Source organism: Hemiscyllium ocellatum, chromosome 39, assembly GCF_020745735.1.
Source record: "Hemiscyllium ocellatum isolate sHemOce1 chromosome 39, sHemOce1.pat.X.cur, whole genome shotgun sequence".
Lineage (NCBI taxonomy): Eukaryota > Metazoa > Chordata > Chondrichthyes > Orectolobiformes > Hemiscylliidae > Hemiscyllium > Hemiscyllium ocellatum.
In genome coordinates this window covers 30,576,591-30,600,542 of record NC_083439.1, presented here as the reverse complement: position 1 = coordinate 30,600,542, position 23,952 = coordinate 30,576,591, and the positions used below count along the sequence as shown (strand labels likewise).

The 23,952-nt window shown below is 46.0% G+C and overlaps 1 protein-coding gene across 17 annotated transcripts in view; it reads left to right on the top strand.

Moving 5' to 3' along the window:
• sema4ba (sema domain, immunoglobulin domain (Ig), transmembrane domain (TM) and short cytoplasmic domain, (semaphorin) 4Ba) overlaps positions 1-23,952 on the top strand; it is a 476,044-nt gene that overhangs the window by 420,884 nt on the left and 31,208 nt on the right. For all 17 annotated transcript variants that reach the window (XM_060853315.1, XM_060853318.1, XM_060853319.1 and 14 more), the window contains 6 exons: positions 1,626-1,688; positions 1,767-1,865; positions 1,962-2,073; positions 4,535-4,651; positions 6,920-7,077; positions 20,521-20,702. In XM_060853315.1, the coding sequence (XP_060709298.1) occupies positions 1,626-1,688; positions 1,767-1,865; positions 1,962-2,073; positions 4,535-4,651; positions 6,920-7,077; positions 20,521-20,702 (731 nt within the window). The remainder of the gene's footprint in view (positions 1-1,625; positions 1,689-1,766; positions 1,866-1,961; positions 2,074-4,534; positions 4,652-6,919; positions 7,078-20,520; positions 20,703-23,952) is intronic.

The window sequence follows — 23,952 nt, the reverse complement described above, 5'->3', positions numbered from 1 at the left end:
GTTATCAACATCAGTTAGTCTTGGAACCCCACACTGAATATTGCTACTCCAACTATTGTCAGGGTGCTGAACACTATTAGTGGCAGCAAATGAATTTCTAGAAACAAAGAACGAAAATACAAAGTACACTGAGTTTTGTTGAAATGTACGCCTTTATTGAAGGAGACCGGCAATAGACTATCAGCCATTCACCAAATTCTGTTAATTCTTGAGAAAAGGGAAAGGAGTAAATCACTGATTTATAATGGAAGTGGCATTTCCAGTTTGTCAGGGAAAGAAAGTGAGAGATGGTTTACAACATTAGACAGAGAATTGCATCCAGTTGCTCCAATTCTTTGTTAGGTTCATTTCCTCACTGGTCTCCTACATTGTAAGTGGGATTCTCTGTGCTTTGAATGTTTTATGTCTTTTCTTTAATCTCTCGGAGGGGGGTTGATTTTGATTATTCTGTTTATTGTGACGAATGGCACAACTGCACTACTATAGTAAATGACTAAAGACTTTCTGCTGTAGACACTCAACTGTGGTGGAGCATGAGTTGACTTTTAAGGAGCTGCTTTAATAGATTGTTCAAACTGCAGTTGGAAAATCTCTCTCAGTTCCCAACATTTGAATAGGAACTGTCTGGAAATGTTTTGAAGTGGAGACTGTGTGCATCCCACTGTGTGACTGCCAACCACTAATGACAGGCACTGTTGGAAAGGGTGGCTTCTCTATTATAATAGGAGGCAGTCAAAGTGCCACGTGGTCATTGGCTCCTTCTCCTCATTCCACAATGTTACTCCAATGTTGACTCGCCCCTCCTGTCACGTGGAATTCATTGGATCACATGATCGAGCCTCAGTTAGAAGATCAACCTTAACGTTGTGGAACAGCACAGTGAATCTGAAGGGCTGACTGGATAACGACTGCCTTTTTAAAAATGTTATCAGTGGTGCTTGAGTGAAGCATTGCTCACTTAAGTTGATTCATGAAGGCTAACTTGGCTGTAAAAGGGGCCTGTTCAGGCTTGGGTGCAGATAGGCAAAGAAATTGCTGCTTAGTGATAGTCCATGAGAAACCAAAGGCTTCTATCTTTGTTAGAGACAGGTTGAGATAAGTGGTTATGTAAATTAAGGGCACCACTGCACATTAAGCATGGGACAATGAGAATAAGTAGGTATATTTGAACTACTACAAACAGGAAAGGGATTGAACCCACTTCGTTGGCATCATTCTGTACCATACAGTAGCCAATCCCCATATAGAGGGCTGAGATTGTACCAGTTTGACCTAATATAGAGATGGGCTATTTTCTAGACACCCCTGTTATGTAAATGAGGAAGTCTAATGTCGTTACATCCAAAGAACACCTGACTGAGCATTGGACTGAACCATTTTGTCAGCGTCCTGAACTTAATAAAATGGACCCAAAGTCACAATTTCTGAAATCTGTTGACAGTGAGTTTCTGTCAATAGGTTGTTAGTGATTCCACCTGCTAGAACCATAAACTGTGCATTCCCTGCCTTTAGCAGCTTTGACGGCAAAGACAGGCTGTTGACAGTGAAGAGTTGAGATGGATTATTGGTTGTTTAATGGATGTCAGCGCAAGATCTTGAATCAAATCTGAATATCCTTTTTACAGGTGATTTGGGAAGTCCCAGAGCAGAAGAGGAACGAGTGTCACTTTAAGGGCAAGAGCCTGTCGGTAGGTGAAAATTAACTGTTGAGGTACATTTAAGAGCAATGGCGAGTCAGAGGTTCTAATGGGTTTCTCTGGTTTCAGAGTGATTGCTTCAACTACATCAAAATCCTCCTTCCGGTGAACAGCACACACGTTTATGTTTGTGGGACTTATGCTTTCAGCCCAACTTGTGCCTACATCGTAAGTGTTGTCACTGCTGTCTTTGGATGTGAAGAATTTAAAATGTTGCCGGCTACTTGCAAGCACAAGGTGTAACCTGTTATCTTTCCCTTGTAGCATATCGCAAACTTCTCTCTTGAGAAAAGTCGCTTTGGTAATCTCTTAACAGAAGATGGAAAAGGCCGCTGTCCCTTTGACCCGACCTATAAATCGACTGCAATTATGGTTGGTGGGTAAAAGCGGGTTTCAAGTGCTGGTTGCCCAGTATGTGATTATAACTCTGTAAATGAGATGGTATCCTGAGCCAGTTAACTGTCAGATTACAGGGTTGCTGGTTGGAGTGTACATCTTAATCCAGTAAAGGTTTGCTCTGCTGAACAGATGTTGTTCCTGCCAGTGAACCTGACTCTTCCAGTGGTTTCGCTCAGTTTTTCTTTCTCTGGAGCTTGGAAGATCTGATTTGGGTTATTGAAGATTCCTGAAGAAGGGCTCATGCCCGAAACGTCGATTCTCCTGCTCCTTGGATGCTGCCTGACCTGCTGCGCTTTTCCAGCAACACATTTTCAGCTTGTTATTGAAGATTATGTCAGAATTCACACAGTGCACAAAGGGAAACTATCTTTTTTTGTTTTCCTGAACTAAGGTAGAAATCTTAAAATGCCATTAAAGAAGAAAATCAAGAAACGCTGTTATAAAAATAGGTTGGAAGGAAGTTCAGGTTAGTTTTGGACAGGTCCAGGGATAAGAACGATTCAGAGGGACATGGACCAAATGCAGGCAAGTGGGTCAAAAAAATCAAATGAATTTTGATGCTGGAAATCAGAAACAAAAGCAGAAATGCTGGGAAAATGGGCAAATGTGACTAGTTCAATTTAGGAAATCTGGTTAGCATGGACGAGCTGGGCTTACGATTCTATGACTAGAAGACTGAGGACTGGGTCAATTGTGATTCAAGACTGAGACTGACAGATATTTGTTATGTTGGAGTAAGAAGAGATATGGAGCAGAGGTGGGTTAATGGTGTTGAGGTCAACAACCATGTAAACGAATGGTGGATCAGACTCGAGAGGCTGATTGGCCACTGCTGTTTCTGCTGTTCCCTCTCAGTCAGCAAGACTCAACACTGGGCCACACATTGCAGCCTGGATCCAAGCATATACAAAAGAGCTGACTTCCAGAGGTGTGGCGAGAGTGATTATACTTTGACAGAGCCCAAGCGTAACTGGATTCAGTCAATGGGAATCGGGAGTGACAAATCTTCATTCACTGGAGTCGTAACTAGCATAAAAGAGGATGATTGTAGTTGCTGAGGCCAAGTTTTCTCTTCCATAATATGCCTTTAGAATTTGCTCAGGGTAGTGTCATCTTTAGCTGCTCACTCAAGGACCTTTCCTCAATCATAAGGTCACACGTGTTTGCTAATGGTGGCCCCATGTTCAGTTCCACTTCTAATCCCTTCAAGAAACAGACAGTGCCACTATGAAGTAAGACTTGCACAACATTTAGACTTAGTCTGAGAAGTGGCAAACACAGTTGTGCCACAGAAGTGCCAGGCATTGATTACTTACAAAAAAAAAGAGATCATCACATTTCCCTTGATGTTCAACAGCATTACCATTACTGATCCCTTCACTGTCACCATTCTGGATGTCATAGTTGGCCAACAACACAGTGGGGTGAACTACATCAGTTCTGTAGCTGTAAGTGCAGGGTGAAGTTTGGGAATTATACCGTAAGTCACTTTCTGACTTCCCAAAGCTGTACATTTTGCCAAAAACCAGGAATGTGATGAACTCCCCCTCCACTTGCCGACATGTGTGCAACTCCAATAATGCTCAAGGAGCTCAAAACATTCCAGGATAAAGCAACCCCTCTGATCCACAAGTTAAATAGTCACTCTCCACCACAGTGGCAGCAACTCACCAACAGATTGGGTGTCACAGTGGCTCAGCGGTTAGCACCGCTGCCTCACAGCACCAGGGACCTGGGTTCGATTCCCGGCTCGGGCAACCATCTGTGTGGAGTTTGCACGTTCTCCCCGTGTCTGCGTGGGGTTGCTCCGGTTTCCTCTCATACTCCAAAAATGTGCAGGTCAGGTCAGTTGGCCATGCTAAATTGCCCATCGTGTTAGGTGGATTAGTCATGGGTAAGATGTAGGCGAACGGGTGGGTTGCTCTTCGGAGGGTCGGTGTGGACTTATTGGGCCAAAGGGCCTGTTTCCACACTGTAGGGAATCTACTCTAACCTAAACATTACTTTCCAAACCCATGACCCCTACCATGCAGAAACACAAGGGAGGATAATATATGGGAACACCAACACCTGAGATTTCCCCACTGAGCTATACATCATCTTCACTTGGAACCGTATTGCCTTTCCTTCACTGTTGCTGGGTTTAACTTCTGGAGCTCCTACCCTAACAGCACCGTGGGTACTTCTATACCAGAAGGACTGCAGCCATTCAAAACGTAGCTCACTGTCACCTTTCCAGGGCAATTAGGGATGGACAATAAGTTTTGTCTGTTCTATCAATACTCAAATCCTGTAGAAGAATAAAGAAAAAGGCATTGAAGCCACAGTTCTCTTGCATTCTTTGATTAACTGTGTTTCAACTTTTTGAATCTGATATTATTAACTCCTGAAGAATTCTATTGATGCCTTTAATCTGTGCTTGTCTTTGCTTCTACCAGATGGGGCGCTATATGCAGGAACGGTCAGCAATTTTCAAGGGAATGAGCCAATCATTTCAAGAAGTCTGGGTAACAAACCTCCCTTAAAAACAGAGAACTCTCTCAATTGGCTTCAAGGTAAGTAACAGGCAACAAACGCATGAGATATGCATTGTAAAGATGAATTTCTTTAAAATAGCTAACTACACCTTATCAGAGTGGACGTTCCAGGACAGCAGTGCTGGTGTGTGAAGGTAGCCCAGGGTTGATTGCTGACCCGAGCTCCATCATTACAGGGAGACGTGGAGTTCAGGAGAGATGATGGCCCACAAGATCAAAAGAGGGGTCAACACATGCAAACAGTGTAAGAAGCAGCTGGAACCAAAGTTCTGCCTCCCTCCACGTGGCTAGAGTTTTTAACTTTTTTTTGTGGGATATCGATGCCCATCTGTATTGAACTGAGTGGCTTGCAAGGCCATTTAATCAGATATTTGAGATTCAACCATATTTGTTCTGGGTCTAGAGTCACAAATAGGCGGAACAGGTAAGGACAGCAGATTTCCATCCCTAAAGGACAAGAGAGGACACCACATGGTTTTTACAACCAGTGATTACAGGGTTGCTATCAGATGAGTTTTATTTCTAGATATTTTTTGTAAATTAAAGTCAAATTCACCATTTACCATGTTAGTTTGAGGATGCCGTTACTAGTCCAGTAATATCACCACTATATTACTCCCTCGCCTGCCCCATCGTGCCAAATCACTGTTTCTGTCCCGGTACTGAATCCCAAAACAGTACACTTAGCGTTCAGTATAGCTGACGTTGGCTATATTCAGACAAGATTTGTTTCAGCATGTGAACACAAATTAAAGATTGAAAGTTAGCTCATTCTAGATCATCTCAATGTCATTTTCTCACTCTGTTCCTTAATTCAAAAGTCTCTATACATATGTTCATAGAACCACTTCCCTAAAGGAAGAGGCCCATAGAGTCTGCTCTGATCCTCTGAAGAGCATTACATCCACATCTAGCCCTCAACCTGATGGCAATAACCCTGCGTTTCCCATGACCAATCTACCTATGGGAGGAATCCACGCAGACTCAGGGAGAATGTGCAAACTCCACTTAAACAGTAACCAAAAGCAGGAATTGAACCCAGGACTGTGGCACTTTGAGATAGCAGAGCTATCTACTGAGTCACTACACCATCCTTTATTTCTGTCTTGAACAAACTCAGTGATTGAGCTTCCACAGCTTTCTCTGGTAGAGAATTCAAAAGATTCACCATCCTCTGAGTGACGAAATTCTTCATCTCCGCCACTAATGACCAGCCCCTTATCCTGAGATTATGTGCTAGAGTTACCAGCCAGGAGAATATCTCTAACTATACTGTAAAAATTCCATGCTGTAAAATTCTCTGTCATACTTTGAAATGAGAGAATACAGAAACTGTTTCCTCAATCTCTCCTCATAAGGCATTTACTGGATCTGATGCATTAAAATAAGTGTAAAGGGTGTCTACAAAACCAATCTCTGTAATTCTATGTTATCTTAACCCGTAAAGCATGGCCCTCCAGGTTGGTTATTAATAAATACCGTGGATACCAGCATTCTCTTTATAGAGCTGTAATACACCAACCTCCCTCTGGACAAGCAAGAGAGATCTTTTGATAGTGGATGAACATGAAAATAATAGGATTATGTAAGAATGACTCTATAACTTGGCAGCAGCCACCCAGGGCAATCTTGATAGAGTGGAACTGTCACTTAATTCAGCAAACTCAAGGCTGAATCATGAGGCAAAGATCCAAATGCTCTTAGATTGAAAAGACAGTGGGTCCTGACCACAGGTCACTGGGTTTTGGGGCATTTCTCTTTTGTTGACATTGTTGCGCTTAACAAACTTTCCAATTAGACTTTTCTCATCGTTGCTTTACTGACCCTGGTGCGGATGAAATAAAACACTAATAGCAAGTGATGTCTTGCCTTTGACTGCTTTGTTATTGTCCAGACAGAAAGATGCTTTATGGAGTACAGGAATGTATTCTGTGCATTTATTCCCCTGCATATCATGGACTGTTGTGCCAGGCTTGCTGTGAGCTAATGAGATTCTTGCTTCTGAGCAGCCTGGATTTAATGGAGGCATTTCACCCCATGATCATTTCAGTGGGCGGAACAGCAAACCCTGCCAAGGGGTAAAAGCCAGGCCATTAACGTTCTGATTCTACACAGCATTTGCCTGGCGGCATTTAAAGCAACATCTAATCACTTCAAATACAAAAGCCCCATTGAATTCACTTTGTCAAACTTAGCATTGTTTGCAAGATTCCATGGTAAGGATCCTCGTGATTTACATCGAACTCCTGGATAGACATATTTTTAACTGTTTGGCATGTTTTACAGATCCATCATTTGTAGGTTCGGAGTTTATTCAGGAGGGAGTGTCTGCAAAGAATTCTGACAGCGATGATGGAAAAGTCTACTTCTTCTTCAGCGAAACTGGCAAAGAATTTGACTTTTTTGAGAACACCATTGTATCACGGATAGCCCAAATCTGTACGGTAAATACAAACGCCTGGAGAGCTGAGAGGCTCCCATTTCTGCTCATTCTTTCCAAGTGAATTTATTTTGTGGAAAACACACAGACTTTCCGTTCTTATTAAAGCCTCTGGGAATTCAGAATCTAAGACACCTTTTCAGGATCTCGATCTAATTCACTTCAATTCAGAAAAAGAAGTTTCCCTGGGAATAATAGCAATTGATCTCATAAGCCTGAGAATTGAGTTTGAATGTTGCCTTTGCAGTTTGACAATTTGAAACCTAAAAACAAAAATAGTTGTTGAATAAATGCACAAAGACTCAATAAAAGCCAAGCTTGTTCACCAATCTCCTTTCGTGAAGAAGACTTCCAGCCTTTATTGATTCCCATGCCATGTGACTCCAGTCCCACACCAGTTCGGTTGACCTTTAACTGTCCTCTGAAGTAGTGATGAAGCTAACCTATTGTCTCAAACTCTGAGCAAGTAGCACTGGGCAATAGATTTGAATAAAATTGACATTATGTTGAGGTTGTACAGGACGTTGGTGGGACATCTTCTGAAGTACTGTGTCCATTTCTGAACACCCTCTTATAGGAAAGATAGTATTGAGCAGGAAAGGGTTCAGAAAAGATTTACCAGGATGTTTACGGGAATGGAGGGTTTGAGTTACAAGGAGAGGTTGGGAGATTTTTTTTCCTGAGGGTGGCGGATTTCAAGACTAGGAGACATATTTTTAAGATTTTAAAAAGGGGGCAATTTTTTTTTTATGCAGAGCAGTCCAGCACATCTCATCCACTTCCCGCAGTTCTGCCCCTTCAACCGCAGCAAGGTGAGAACCCCCTGGTCTTTACCTTCCACCCCACCAACATCTGGATATATCGCATCATCATCTGCCATTTCCACCACCTACAAATGGACCCCACTGCCAGAGATATATTTCCCTCCCCTCCCCATCCATTTTCCATAAAGATTATTCCCTTCACGACTTTCTTGTCAGGTCTACGCCCACACACACACACACACACACACACACCCCCCCCCCCCCCCCCCCCCCCCCCCACCTTCCAAGGTCCCAAAGGAGCTTCCACATCCATCAGAGTTTCACCTGCACTTGCACACACGTCATTTACTGTATCCTTTGCTCCCGATGTAGTCTCCATTGGGGAGACAGGACGCCTACTCACAGAGCACTTCAGAGAACACCTCCTGGACACCTGCACCAACCAACCTCATCACCTCATGGCCGAACACTTCAACTACCCGTCTCACTCTGCCAAGGACATGCAGGTCCTGGGCCTCCTCTATTGCCATTCCCTAACCATCCAATGCCAGCTTGGGATCCTCCAACCACGCAGCATCAGTGTGGATTTCAGCAGTTTTCTCATTTCCCCTCCACCCACCTTATTCCAGTTCCAACCTTCCAACTCGACACCAATCTCCTGACCTGTCCTACCTATCATTTTCCTTCCAACCTATCCACTCCACCCTCCCCTCCGACCTATCACCATTACCCTCACCTCCATTCACCTATCACACTCTCAGTTACCTCGCCCCCCACAGCCCCACCCCCCTCCCATTTATCTCACCACCCCGTTAGCTCCCAGCCTCATTCCTGATGAAGGAGGTCTCTTGCCCGAAACATCAGTTTCCCCGCTCCGTGGATGCTGCCTCACTTGCTGTGCTTTTTCAGCATCGCCCTCAGAAACTCACACAGACATTGGGAAACAGTGCAAACTCCACGTAGACAGTAGCCTGAGGTTGGAATCAAAACTGGGTCCCTGAGCCACTATGTGTGTAGGATATTGCTATGCAGAAATTTGTTGCTGTATTTGATATATTACCACTGTGACTACACAGTGAACGTATTTCATTGCATGTAAAATGCCTTGAGTTATCTGATAACTGAGTAAAGTACTGTATAAATGCAAGTTGGAAAGAGATGCCTCCTCGTTTGCCATCAATAAAGATAATTTTTTTACTGCCATGACTTAGGTTATAATAAAACACTCCCTTTGTGACATAGAAGTAGTGTAATGTACTTCCTTGGGAGAGAATAATGTATTTTTAATATAAAAAATATATTAAAATTAATTGAACCCATGTACAAGTTAACCAGATAATCTCTTTGAGTTGCAAACTATATGCATTTTCAATATTTCACATAGAAACAGTGATTTCTTCAAAAATTTAAATCTGTCTTGACTGGTGAAGATTGTGGAGTTGGCCAATAAAAACTAGATGTTTGGATTTGCACAACACATGCTCACACGGCAGAACTCAGAGAGGCCAAACTAGAAATCTTTGCATGTCTCAGGCAAATAGTGTAGGCTGCATAATTACCTAACGGTTTGCAGGAACGTCCATGGAGAAATGTCACTCCTTGTTGGAAGAGTTAACTTCTTAATGAATCACATGAGAAAATATGATCAAGAGGAGGTCATTTTGTTTCTTAAGTCTCTTCACCAGTCCATTCAGTCTTGGCTGCTCTGTTGCTCTCCTGGGTGTACCCACCTTCAACTTTGTATCCCTTCATACCTTTACCCAACAAAAAAACTGTGAGGTGTCAGTCTGGAAAAAAATCCAATTGTCCCAGTCTTTTAAGTGAGACAATTCTAGATTATCCACCATAAACAAATAAAATGGATGTTGGAGATCTGAAACACACAAAACCAGAAATTGCTGGAGAAACTCGACAGAAGAGAAAATAACGTTTTGAGTCCAGTGACCCTTCAGAACATTCTGATTAGTAATCGTTAGATTCTGAAAACAGAGGAGAAAGTGAGGACTGCAGATGCTGGAGATCAGAGCTGAAAATGTGTTGATGGAAAAGCGCAGCAGGTCAGGCATCATCCAAGGAACAGGAGAATCGACGTTTCGGGCATAAGCCCTTCTTCAGGAAGCCATCCCTGAAGAAGGGCTTATGCCCGAAACGTCGATTCTCCTGTTCCTCGGATGCTGCCTGACCTGCTGTGCGACCTGCTGTGCTTTTCCAGCAACACATTTTCAGCTCATTTCGAAAACAGAGTCAGGAATGAACATGGGAAATAGGGTTGATGCAGAGGCAACGAAGACCATAAGACATAGGACCAGAAATTAGGCCATTCAGCCCACTGAGTTTGCTGCAACATTCGATCATGGCTGATAAGTTTCTCAATCCCATTCTCTCACTTCCTCCCCGTAACCCTTGATCCCTTTGATTCTCAAAGAATGGGCCAAAGATTTGTTCACTGAATCTTGGGTTTAGCTTAAACTTGGGACGGAGGCAGTGTGGTTTTGAGGTGGGTGATGGGATCTGTCAGCTGCCCATGGTGAGAGGCCCAGCTGATTGGAACGGGCAGAACTCATTGATGTGGCAAGTGGCAGACGAATATCGTCAGGGACAACATTGAAAGGCTCCTGACAAAAATGAAGTTTGTGGAGTCTCGGTAAAGGTGTCCACAGCCTCTTGGTGTGAGAGAGGGGTGTGGGGGAGAGGGGTGTGGGGGAGAGGGTTGTGAGAGAGGGGTGTGGGGGAGAGGGGTGTGGGGAGTGATGTGAGAGAGGGGTGTGGGGGAGAGGGGTGTGGGGGAGAGGGGTGTGGGGGAGAGGGGTGTGGGGGAGAGGGGTGTGGGGGAGTGGGGTGTGAGAGAGGGGTGTGGGGGAGAGGGGTGTGGGGAGTGATGTGGGAGAGAGGGGTGTGGGGGAGAGGATTGTGGGGGAGAGGGTTGTGGGGAGAGTGATGTGAGAGAGAGAGGTGTGGGGGAGAGGGTTGTGGGAGAGAGGGGTGTGGGAGGTTGGGGTATGGGGGAGAGGGGTGTGGAAGAGAGGGGTATGGGGGAGAGGGGTGTGGGGAAGAAGGGTGTGTAAGAGAGGGGTGTGGGGGAGAGGGGTGTGGGAGAGAAGGGTGTGGAGGAAAGGGTTGTGGGAGAGAGGGTTGTGGGGAGAGAGGGTGTGGTAGAGAGGAGTGTGTGAGAGGGGGGTATGGGGGAGAGGGGTGTGGGGGAGAGGGTTGTGGGGTGAGTGATGTGGGAGAGAGGTGTGGGGGAGAGGGGTGTGGGGAGAGTGATGTGGGAGAGAGGGGTGTGTGAGAAAGGGATGTGGGGGAGACGGGTGTGGAGAGAGTGATGTGTGAGAGACGGGTGTGAGGGAAAGGGGTGTGGGGGAGAGAGGTGTGGGGAGAGTGATGTGGGAGAAGGGGTGTTGGGGAGCGGGTTGTGGGAAAGAGGGGTGTGGGGGAGAGTGGTATGGGGGAGAAGGGTGTGGGAGAGAGGGGTGTGGGGGAGAGGGGTGTGGTGGAGAGGGTTGTGGGAGAGGAGAATTGATGTTTTGGGCATAAGCCCTTCATAAGCCTGACCTGCTGTGCTTTTCCAGCACCACACTCTTGACTGTGATCTCCAGCATCTGCAATCCTCACTTTCTCCTACAAGAATAGGAAGGGTTTAGATGGATATGAGTCAAATGCTGGCAAATGGGACTTGATTAATTTAGGATATCTGGTCGGCATGGACGATTTGGACCAAGGGGTCTGTTTCTGGGTTGTACAGTTCCATAATTGTATCATAGATTGTGGGACATCTGATACACTTGACAAGGCTAACGTTTTACAGCTGATTTATTACAGGTGATGAGCAATATTTCGCTTGTCCAAATCTGAGAAATTCTAAATAAAATGTACAAAACGTCTGTAGATATCATTGAATAATCCCAACAGTTCTTACACTCGAACTGTGGGATTTTGAAAACCTGAATTAATACATTTGAACTGAAAGAGAATCTCATTGAGGTCCAATTGTATTTAGAGAAGACAATTACATTCAGCCTGTGGGCTCTCACTATTGAAGGGTATCACTTACTGATGGGGATTAGAATTACAAGTAAGGTTGACATTCGGATGTTAGTTCCTTTTGAGCTTAATACATATTATGTACAATTTTACTTGTAGGAGAGCAATGATACAAGCCGTACCTGAGGCGCTGAATTTGCCTGTCAGGCTAAACTGACAGCAATATCTTCAAACACACAGTGCCTCATAGAGAGAGTCGACAGCATTATGCTAGTGATACTAATCCTTGGTTGTCATCACCAAAAACATAAAAGTCATCTCTTGAAGAATATCCTTTCTAAGTATTAGCTGCACACCATCCTATTATACATCAAATATCATTCCTGTTTGATGTATGATCCTTGTACAATCTGAGCTCTACACAATAATCTGTAATTAGGATTATTGCTTTCACCTTCTGTAGCCTGCAGTTAAGACTGGTGATGGTATGTAGCCACAAGTGAACTGGGAGAACCAGCATCTCCAAAACATGGGAGGACAGGCTGTTTCATTGTTCGTACTGGCTTGGTGATACTGGTTACTCAGAATGGTGAATTCTATGCTGGGAAACAGTCAACAGATCAGGGAGATGACTATTAACCAGCTGAACCTTAACTCCCAGAAATAGGTAGGCTGAAGTTGAGTCTGAGGTTAAAGTCTGATCTGTACTAACTTGCCCAACTCACCAAGGATAGTGTGTCTTTCGAACTGTCTCAGAAGGGGAATCATTGGTTATTTTAAGACAGAGTTGGATAAGTTCTTGTTAGGCACAGGAATCAGGGGTAGATGAGGAATCAAGGCTTTGTAATACATTTTGTAAACCACATACCCCTCAACCGATTCAATGATTGTGTATGTGCCTGAATGCGTGTCCCTGCACGTGTATGTGAGTCTCTGCGTATATGTGTCTGTGTGTGAGTCTCTGTGTATGTGTGTCTGTGCGTGTTTGTGAGTTTCTGTGTGTGTGTGTGAGAGAGTATGTGTATCTGTGTCTGTCTATGTGTGAGAGAAGTCTCCGTATGTGTGCCTTGTTTGTGTGTGTGTGTCTGAGTTTCTGTGTTTGTGTGCAAGTCTCTGTATATGTGTGAGAGGTTCTGTGAGTGTGTGAGAGAGTCTCTGTATGTGTGTCTGTCTTGTGTGTGAGTCTGCATATGTGTGTCGGCGTATGTGTGTCTGTGTGTGTGTGAGTTTCTGTGTGTGTGTGAGAGTTTCTTTGTATGTACATCGGACTTGTATGTGAGTCTCTGCATATGTGTGTCGGTGTATGTGTGAGTTTCTGTGTGAGTGTGAGAGAGTTTCTGTGTATCTGTGTCTGTGTCTGTGTATGAGAGAAGTCTCTGCGTATTTGTGTGTCTATGTGTGGGTATTTCTGTGTGAGCGAGTCTGTGTGTGTGTGTGTGTGTGTATGTGTGTGTGTGAGAGAGTCTCAGTCTGTGTCTGTGTGTATGAGTCTCTGTGTTTCTGAGCATCATTTCTTTAGTCACTTTAATCCTCCTGCCCGCATGCTTACCTGACTCTGAATCTACCCTGAAACTGAGTTGTATTTTCAAAGTTCCTGGTTCAGCAGCCATCACAAACACAAACCATTTATTTTTGTTATCACTCCATACTAGCGTATGCTTTATGTTAACAAGGAAGCCCTACCTTTTTATCCCCATTGGTTTAAATGATAAATTGTAATGTTGTAAAGAGAATGGCAAAGAAAATTAATAGAGTTGTGCAGTTCTCAGGGGAACTTGCTAAAGCGCATCCAGGAAAGATACTTATATATATGTCAGAGTTGGCCGAGATGTTCGGTAGTCTTTCTCAGTGGTGAATCTCGAACGAGAACCAGCTACTCAGACTTTAACATGCCCGAGCTAAAAACTGGAAGCTTCCCAAAGCCAGATGGTCAGGAACCAAACCAGAACCTGTTCCCCAAATAAAATCTGGGGATCTCACTGTGACCGTTGCAGGCATCTTCCATCCAGGAAGGTGAATGCACTCCTGGAACAAGGCCAACCTCCTGGGTGTTTCTGGAGTATCCTGATGTACAATTCTGGAGTGTCCCAGTCCTGGTCTACAATTCTGGAGTGCCTGAGTCCTGGTGTACAATTCTGGAGTGCCTGAGTCCTGGTGTACACTGCTGGAGTGTCCCCAGTCCTGGTGTACACTGCTGGAGTGTCCCCAGTCCTGGTGTACACTGCTGGAGTGTCCCTAGTCCTGGTGTACGCTGCTGGAGTGTCCCCAGTCCTGGTGTACACTACTGGAGTGTCCCCAGTCCTGGTGTACACTACTGGAGTGTCCCCAGTCCTGGTGTACAATTCTGGAGTGTCCCCAGTCCTGGTGTACAATTCTGGAGTGTCCCCAGTCCTGGTGTACAATTCTGGAGTGTCCCCAGTGCTGGTCTACACTGCTGGAGTGTCCCCAGTCCTGGTGTACGCTGCTGGAGTGTCCCCAGTCCTGGTGTACGCTGCTGGAGTGTCCCCAGTCCTGGTGTACGCTGCTGGAGTGTCCCCAGTCCTGGTGTACACTGCTGGAGTGTCCCCAGTCCTGGTGTACACTGCTGGAGTGTCCCTAGTCCTGGTGTACAATTCTGAAGTGCCCCAGTCCTTTTGTACACTGCTGGAGTGTCCCCAGTCCTGGTGTACAATTCTGGAGTGTCCCCAGTCCTGGTGTACACTGCTGGAGTGTCCCAGTCCTGGTGTACACTGCTGGAGTGTCCCCAGTCCTGGTGTACAATTCTGGAGTGTCCCCAGTCCTGGTGTACAATTCTGGAGTGTCCCCAGTCCTGGTGTACACTGCTGGAGTGTCCCCAGTCCTGGTGTACAATTCTGGAGTGTCCCAGTCCTGGTGTACAATTCTGGAGTGTCCCCAGTCCTTTTGTACACTGCTGGAGTGTCCCCAGTCCTGGTGTACACTGCTGGAGTGTTCCCAGTCCTGGTGTACGCTGCTGGAGTGTCCCCAGTCCTGGTGTACACTGCTGGAGTGTCCCCAGTCCTGGTGTACAATTCTGAAGTGCCCCAGTCCTTTTGTACACTGCTGGAGTGTCCCCAGTCCTGGTGTACAATTCTGGAGTGTCCCCAGTCCTGGTGTACAATTCTGGAGTGTCCCCAGTCCTGGTGTACACTGCTGGAGCGTCCCCAGTCCTGGTGTACAATTCTGGAGTGTCCCCAGTCCTGGTGTACAATTCTGGAGTGTCCCCAGTCCTGGTGTACACTGCTGGAGTGTCCCCAGTCCTGGTGTACAATTCTGGAGTGTCCCAGTCCTGGTGTACAATTCTGAAGTGCCCCAGTCCTTTAGTACACTGCTGGAGTGTCCCCAGTCCTGGTGTACAATTCTGGAGTGTCCCCAGTCCTGGTGTACAATTCTGGAGTGTCCCCAGTCCTGGTGTACACTGCTGGAGTGTCCCCAGTCCTGGTGTACAATTCTGGAGTGTCCCAGTCCTGGTGTACAATTCTGGAGTGTCCCCAGTCCTGGTGTACACTGCTGGAGTGTCCCCAGTCCTGGTGTACACTGCTGGAGTGTTCCCAGTCCTGGTGTACGCTGCTGGAGTGTCCCCAGTCCTGGTGTACACTGCTGGAGTGTCCCCAGTCCTGGTGTACAATTCTGAAGTGCCCCAGTCCTGGTGTACACTGCTGGAGTGTCCCCAGTCCTGGTGTACAATTCTGGAGTGTCCCCAGTCCTGGTGTACAATTCTGGAGTGTCCCCAGTCCTGGTGTACACTGCTGGAGTGTCCCCAGTCCTGGTGTACAATTCTGGAGTGTCCCCAGTCCTGGTGTACAATTCTGGAGTGTCCCAGTCCTGGTGTACACTGCTGGAGTGTCCCCAGTCCTGGTGTACAATTCTGGAGTGTCCCCAGTCCTGGTGTACAATTCTGGAGTGTCCCCAGTCCTGGTGTACACTGCTGGAGTGTCCCCAGTCCTGGTGTACAATTCTGGAGTGTCCCAGTCCTGGTGTACAATTCTGGAGTGTCCCCAGTCCTTTTGTACACTGCTGGAGTGTCCCCAGTCCTGGTGTACACTGCTGGAGTGTTCCCAGTCCTGGTGTACGCTGCTGGAGTGTCCCCAGTCCTGGTGTACACTGCTGGAGTGTCCCCAGTCCTGGTGTACAATTCTGGAGTGTCCCCAGTCCTGGTGTACACTGCTGGAGTGTCCCCAGTCCTGGTGTACACTGCTGGAGTGTCCCCAGTCCTGGTGTACAATTCTGGAGTGTCCCCAGTCCTGGTGTACACTGCTGGAGTGTCCCCAGTCCTGGTGTACAATTCTGGAGTGTCCCAGTCCTGGTGTACAATTCTGAAGTGCCCCAGTCCTTTTGTACACTGCTGGAGTGTCCCCAGTCCTGGTGTACAATTCTGGAGTGTCCCCAGTCCTGGTGTACAATTCTGGAGTGTCCCAGTCCTGGTGTACACTGCTGGAGTGTCCCCAGTCCTGGTGTACACTGCTGGAGTGTCCCCAGTCCTGGTGTACAATTCTGGAGTGTCCCCAGTCCTGGTGTACAATTCTGGAGTGTCCCAGTCCTGGTGTACAATTCTGGAGTGTCCCCAGTCCTGGTGTACAATTCTGGAGTGTCCCCAGTCCTGGTGTACACTGCTGGAGTGTCCCCAGTCCTGGTGTACACTGCTGGAGTGTCCCCAGTCCTGGTGTACAATTCTGGAGTGTCCCCAGTCCTGGTGTACAATTCTGGAGTGTCCCCAGTCCTGGTGTACAATTCTGGAGTGTCCCCAGTCCTGGTGTCCACTGCTGGAGTGTCCCCAGTCCTGGTGTACAATTCTGGAGTGCCCCAGTGCTGGTCTACACTGCTGGAGTGTCCCCAGTCCTGGTGTACAATTCTGGAGTGTCCCCAGTCCTGGTGTACAATTCTGAAGTGCCCCAGTCCTGGTGTACACTGCTGGAGTGTCCCCAGTCCTGGTGTACAATTCTGGAGTGTCCCAGTCCTGGTGTACAATTCTGGAGTGTCCCCAGTCCTGGTGTACAATTCTGGAGTGTCCCCAGTCCTGGTGTACAATTCTGGAGTGTCCCCAGTCCTGGTGTACAATTCTGGAGTGTCCCCAGTCCTGGTGTACACTGCTGGAGTGTCCCCAGTCCTGGTGTACACTGCTGGAGTGTCCCCAGTCCTGGTGTACACTGCTGGAGTGTCCCCAGTCCTGGTGTACACTGCTGGAGTGTCCCCAGTCCTGGCGTACACTGCTGCAGTGTCCCCAGTCCTGGTGTACAATTCTGGAGTGTCCCCAGTCCTGGTGTACACTGCTGGAGTGTCCCCAGTCCTGGTGTACAATCTGGAGTGTCCCAGTCCTGGTGTACAATTCTGGAGTGTCCCAGTCCTGGTGTACAGCTCTGAACATAGAACACAGAAAAGTACAGGCCCTTCGGCCCTCGATGTTGTGCTGGCCTTTTATCCTATTCTAAGTTCAGACTAACCTGGATACCCTTCATTGTATTATCTTTCATGTGCCTATCCAAGAGCCGCTTAAATGTCCCTAACGTATCTCACTCTACTACCACTGCCAGCAGTGCATTCTATGCATCTACCAGTCTCTGAGGAAAGAACCTACCTCTGACATCTCCCCTAAACCTTCCTCCAATTACCTTTAAAATTATGCCCCTTCTGGAGTGCTCCTGTCCTAGTGTACAGTTTTGAAATGAAGTCATCTTTGTGGACGTGGTGATGCAAGTACATTAATAATTTAGACCGCAATAAGGTTCCCAATCTGTGGCAATCATTAAAATCTGCCCTGAGGCAGTGACTCAACTGAGGCATGACAACAGCTTATATTTATAAGCAATTTTAAAAAAAAAACAATCTATTCGAAGAGTCTTCATAAAGGCCAAACTGTACAAAGTGATTTTGGGTAAGATGATCGAAGATTTTGTCAAAGAATTTTAAGGAGCATCATACAAGCCTCACAATTTTAAGCAAATAATTTGCCTGCCCCCTGTTTTGCACCCACTCTGCATCCCATCAGCCAATCTGCTGAACGACAGCTCCCAGTTAAAATCCATCCCACCCTTATCTCTGAACAACTCACATCAATGTAAGGAAGGCTGAAACTTACTGAACAGTTTCTGTGACAATAAGCGATTTGGAAAATGAAGGCTTGATCACATTGCCTCATTTTTCTATCAGCTTTGATTCTTTCAATTCTGATGGTCTTTAAATAGTCCATACGATGGTTAACCAAGTGCCAGAAATGCACTGTGCCCGTAATTCTAGAGCTGTGCATGAAGCTCAGCAGGAAGCAGAAAGCTTGAAGATTTCATTTTTTTTTGTCAGATCAGCCATTCAAATCCAATTACTCCTATCAGCTACTCCTCATGTCAATAAGCTATGTCATTTCCAACGACAATATCGAATTTGATAATAGTGGTGTTATAAAGCTCACCCTTAAACATAGGGCATTATCATGCATTGATGTGATGATTACAGCCCAGGCATTGACAGGCTGCTGCTGCTGCCATTAAATTCTCCAGAGCTGCTGATGGAGACAACACTGAACTTTTGGCTCCATCATTTTGTCTGACGTTAGTGAGTAAAATGGGAATTGAATTGATGAGAAAAATGTCCTTTTCTTACATTCTTGTTTCATTGTGCAACTAAATCGTTGTAATAGTTTAGTTCAATTACTGGAATAATAAGTGGTGTGTATCATGGAGCAACTGGAGTAATGCAGTCTCAGTGTACATTACCAGAGTAAACTAGTCCCAAAATACATTACCGGAGTAAACTGGTGCTGAAAATGTGTCGCTGGAAAAGCGCAGCAGGCCAGGCAGCATCCAAAGAGCAGGAGAATCGACGTTTCGGGCATAAGCCCTTTTTCAGGAATGAGGAAAGTGTGTCCAGCAGGCTAAGATAAAAGGTAGGGAGGAGGGACTTGGGGGAGGGGTGTTGGAGATGCGATAGGTGGAAGGAGGTCAAGGTGAGGGTGATAGGCCGGAGTGGGGTGGGGGCGGAGAGGTCAGGAAGAAGATCGCAGGTTATCTTAGCCTGCTAGACACACTTTCCTCATTCCTGAAGAAGGGCTTACGCCCGAAACATTGATTCTCCTGCTCTCTTCCTAACCTACAATCTTCTTCCTGACCTCTCCGCCCCCACCCCCACTCAGGCCTATCACCCTCACCTTGACCTCCTTCCACCTATCGCATTTCCAACGCCCCTCTCCCAAGTCCCTCCTTCCTACCTTTTATCTTAGCCTGCTGGACACACTTTCCTCATTCCTGAAGAAGGGTTTATGCCCGAAACGTCGATTCTCCTGCTCTTTGGATGCTGCCTGACCTGCGCTTTTCCAGCAACACATTTTCAGCTCTGATCTCCAGCATCTGCAGTCCTCACTTTTTCCTGGAGTAAACTGGTGCCAGTATACATTACTGTAGTAAACTAGGCCCGATGTATGTTACTGGAGTAACCCAGCTTGGAATACTGAGGTGAATAATTCAACTCCTGACTCCCTAAAGCCTGCCCACAATCTACAAGGCACAAGTGAGGACTTCAGATGCTGGAGATCAGAGTTGAAGACTGTGGTGCTGGAAAAGCACAGTCAGTCAGGCAATATCCGAGAAGCAGGAGATGCTTCGAGCATAAGGCCTTCATCAGGAAGTCAAGAGTGTGCTGGAATACACTCCTCCTGCCTGGATGGGTGCAGCTTCAACAGCATTAAAGAAGCTTTACACTATACAGAATAAAGTAGCCCATTGATTGGCACCACATTCACAAATACCCAGTCCCTCCAAGACCAACACTCAATAGCAGCAGTATGCACTATCTACAAGGTGCATAGATCCTTGGGCAGCATCTTCCAAACCCACAACCACTTCCATCTGGAAAGACATGGGGAGCAGGTACATGGGAACATCACCCCCTGCAGGTTCTCCTCCATCTTGACTTGGAAATACATCACAGTTCCATTACTTTTATGGGGTCAAATCTTGGAATACCCTCCTTAAAGGTGCTGTGGGTCAAACTCCAGCATGTGGACTGAACCGGTTCAAAAAAAAGCTCGATAACACTTCTCGGTAACACTTTGAGGTAGCACGGTGGCTCAGTGGTTAACACCACTAGGTGTTAACCACTTCACACCACTAGGGTCCCAGGTTCAATTCCAGCCTTGGGTGTCTGTATGTGTGGAGTTTGCACATTCTCCCTGTGTCTGTGTGGGTTTCCTCCGGGTGCACTGGTTTCCTCCCACAATCCAAAGATGTGCAGGTCAGGTGAATTGGCCATGCTAAATTGCCCACAAGTTAAGTGCATTAGTCAGAGGGGAAATGGGTCTGGGTGGGTTGCTCTTCGGAGGGTCGGTGTGGACTGGTTGGGCCGAAGGGCCTGTTTCCACACTGTAGGGAATCTAATCCAATCAAGGGTACCTAGATTTGGACAATAAATATTGATCCAGCCAGCCACCCCCACATCCCATGAATGAGTATGAAAAAAAGTCATGTACATTACTGGGGTAAATGATCTTGTTGTGGGTCCTGAATATTGAGTGCACATATGTCCCATGCAAAAAGATTTGCAGTTACTCTTAAACAGTTTTGAAGATTGTGATGTACAAAATGGCTGAAGATATTGTTTCTAATGCTTTGGGTTACGGTTATTTTATGATGATTTCACTGTTGTGATGTCTGATAATAACTACTATACGATGCTTATTCTGGCAGGTGGTAGTATTAATGACTGAAATGTTTCCACAGGGTGATGTAGGAGGAGAACGTGTGCTTCAGAAAAGGTGGACAACTTTCCTGAAAGCCCAGCTATCCTGCTCACTTCCGGATGATGGTTTCCCATTTAATGTTATTCAGGACATGTTTGTTCTCTCCACTCGAAAAGAGGATTGGAAAAACATAACCTTCTATGGAGTTTTTACTTCCCAGTGGTATGTGAATTCAACATTAGCTATTATTCAAGCTCGAAGTCATAGCCCCTCAATTGTCACAATTTAACCAGGACTTTCTGATCTTGTGAACCTTTTTCAATAATGTCCTGGTGTCTGAAGTGTTCCCTGGATTGTTAGACCCTTCCTGTCTTCTGCTTAAAGATACAGTGGGGTGGGAGATACAGGAATCATGATGTGTGTTTGAGAGTATATTTGATACAAATTAATCAGCGGGATTAACACTTACTGTATTTTGATATGTAGCTGAATATTTTAAAAACCTTTATTTTGAGATATGGGCATCACTGGCTAGGCCAGCTTTATTGCTCAATGGGATGGTAAGAGTCATGAAAACTGCTCTGGCTGTGGAGTTATGAATGTGCCAAACCAGATAAAGGTAGTAGATCTATTTTCTAGATCTATATTCCTGAAGAAGGGCTCATGCCCGAAACATCGATCCTCCTGCTCCTTGGATGCTGCCTGACCTGCTGCACTTTTCCAGCAACACATTTTCAGTTCAGATCTGCAGTCCTCACTTTCTCCTAGTAGATCTATTTCCCTAGATCTAGATTTTGGTTTGATTGTCACAGAGTACAGGAGTACTGTGAAAAGTGTACAATGTCAGCACACACAATCTTATGTACAAGTACCTAGTTAGACAATCTTAAGAACCATGTAGAGAGAAAGAACAAAGTTAAAAGTTAAATCTTGCAGCAATTATAGTACAGTGACACCTTCTCAGTTTTCAGTAGAAAATAGAGAAATAAAGCTGAGAGTAAAGAGTAGTAGTGAGCCGTGTAGGTTTTATGACAATTGACAGTGATGGATTTTTATTCCAGAGTTTTATTGAATTCAAATTTCAAGGAATCACAAAATCTTGGAAATGTTTTGGTTACAGGAGGCCATTCAGCCCCACTGAGCATGCACCAGCTTGTTAAATGAGCCCTGTATTCTGGTGCAGATGTCCTGCTTTCCCCCGAAAGCACTTGCAAACTACTTTTATCGAGATAATTATCCAACGTTCTCTTGAATGCCTCACTGACCCTGTCTCCACCATGGTTTCAGGCACCGAGTCCATACCCCAACTACTCACTGAGTGTAAAATGTTTCTCTCATTTCCTTTGCAGACCAATTGAAATGGATACCCTCTTGTTTTACTATAAACCAACCGACTCCCACAGCTACCTAGATTGCACCTCCTCCCACCCTGCCCCCTGTAAAAACACCATCCCATGTTCCCAATTCCTCCGCCTCTGCCGCATCTGCTCCCAGGAGGACCAATTCCACTACTGAACAACTCAAATGGCCTCCTTTTTCAAAGACCGTCATTTCCGCCACCTCCAAATGGACCCCACCACCAGGGATATATTTCCCTCTCCACCCCTATCAGCATTCAGGAGAGACCACTCCCTCCCCGACTCCCTCGTCAAGTCCACACCCCCCCACCAACCCAACCTCCACCCCCGGCACCTTCCCCTGCAACCACAAGAAGTGCAAAACTTGCACCCACACCTCCCCCCTCACCTCCCACCAAGGCCCCAATGGATCCTTCTATATCCATCGCAAATTCACCTGCACCTCCACACACATCATTTACTGTATCTGCTGCACCCAGTGTGGTCTCCTCTAATTGGGGAGACAGGCCGCCTACTTGCGGAACGTTTCAGGGAACACCTCTGGGACACCCGCACCAACCAACCGAACCACCCCGTGGCTGAACACTTTAACTCCCCCTCCCACTCCACCAAGGACATGCAGGTCCTTGGCCTCCTCCATCGCCAGACCCTGGCCACACGATGCCTGGAGGAAGAGTGCCTAGGGACCCTCCAACCACACGGGATGAATGTAGATTTCTCCAGCTTCCTTATTTCCCCTCCCCCCACCTTATCTCAGTCCCAATCCTCAGATTCAGCACCACCCTCTTGACCTGCAATCTTCTTCCTGACCTCTCTGGCCCCACCCCTCCTCTCCGGCCTATCACCCTCACCCTCACCTCCTTCCACCTGTCGTATTCCCAGTGCCCCTCCCCCATATTCCCTCCCCCCTACCTTTTATCTCAGCCCGCTTGGCACATTAGCCTCATTTCTGAAGAAGAGCTTATGCCTGAAATGTCGATTCTCCTGCTCCTCAAATGCTGCCTGGCCTGCTGTATTTTTCAGCACCACAGTTTTCAACTCTGGTACTCCAACATCTGCAGTCCTCGCTTTCTCCTACCCTCTTGTTGTTGTAAATTTCAATGTCTACCATGGTTGGATTGGAATCTATGTCCCCTGGATGTTAGGCTTGGTTCTGAATTACTGACCCAATGAGTCTACCACTCCTCCACCTCCCCACATTTAACAGATAGGGCTAGAGAGTGAACAGGACTGTGGGAGGATTTTAAAACCTCTTTATGGACAGGATATGAATGCTACAGAGAGCATCCAGAAACAAATGAAAAGGAAGCATTGCATTTATATAGTACCCTTCATAACCTCAGAATGTCCTGAAGTGCTCTCCAGTTAATGATTTATTGTCACGATTGTAATGTAGGAGACACAGGTGAGCTGAGAAAATCCCTATTACTTTTTCTCCAGTGTAAATTATTGTATTTATTTTGTTTACACTAATCATTTTTTGCCCCTTGATTATTTAGTATTTTTGTGTTTGTGTCGTCTACAGTAAAAATTAATGTAAACTACTTATTAAGCTCATTTCCTGGTTCCACATTATTGTTTCTCTAGCTTCATTTTTTAAGAAGTCTGTGTTCACTTTGACTTCTCTCTTTTTATGTATTTTAAGAAGTTGTTACTAGTACGTTTGGATTTATTCATGGGGCATGGAAGAGTGCTGAGTTAGGCTGGGTAGTCAAGAGAATAGTAGCTTCTGATTTTTCGTCAACTGACCTAATTCGAGAGAAAATCCCAGGGCTGCAGACTTGTGGAATTCTACCATCTGCAAAGTATCTGTTCAGCTGATTGGCTCATCTGCTAGCTAATTATCATATCAGAAAAAAAACACACGCTTCTGTCTCTGCCATCTGCTAACACAATCTTGGATCCAGTTCTCGCATGTTTGTCACACTTTGAGACAGAGTTGAAATTCTAGAACTTAACTCTTGGCACACGAGGCAATGGACTTGTCAGTAGAGCGAAGAAAATCAAGGATGCCCCAAGAGGCAAGAATTAGAGGAAGGTAAATATTTTGTAGAGTTGTAGAGTTGCAGGCGGTTATAGCAATGGGAGAGGGATAAGGCCATGGAGAAGATTGA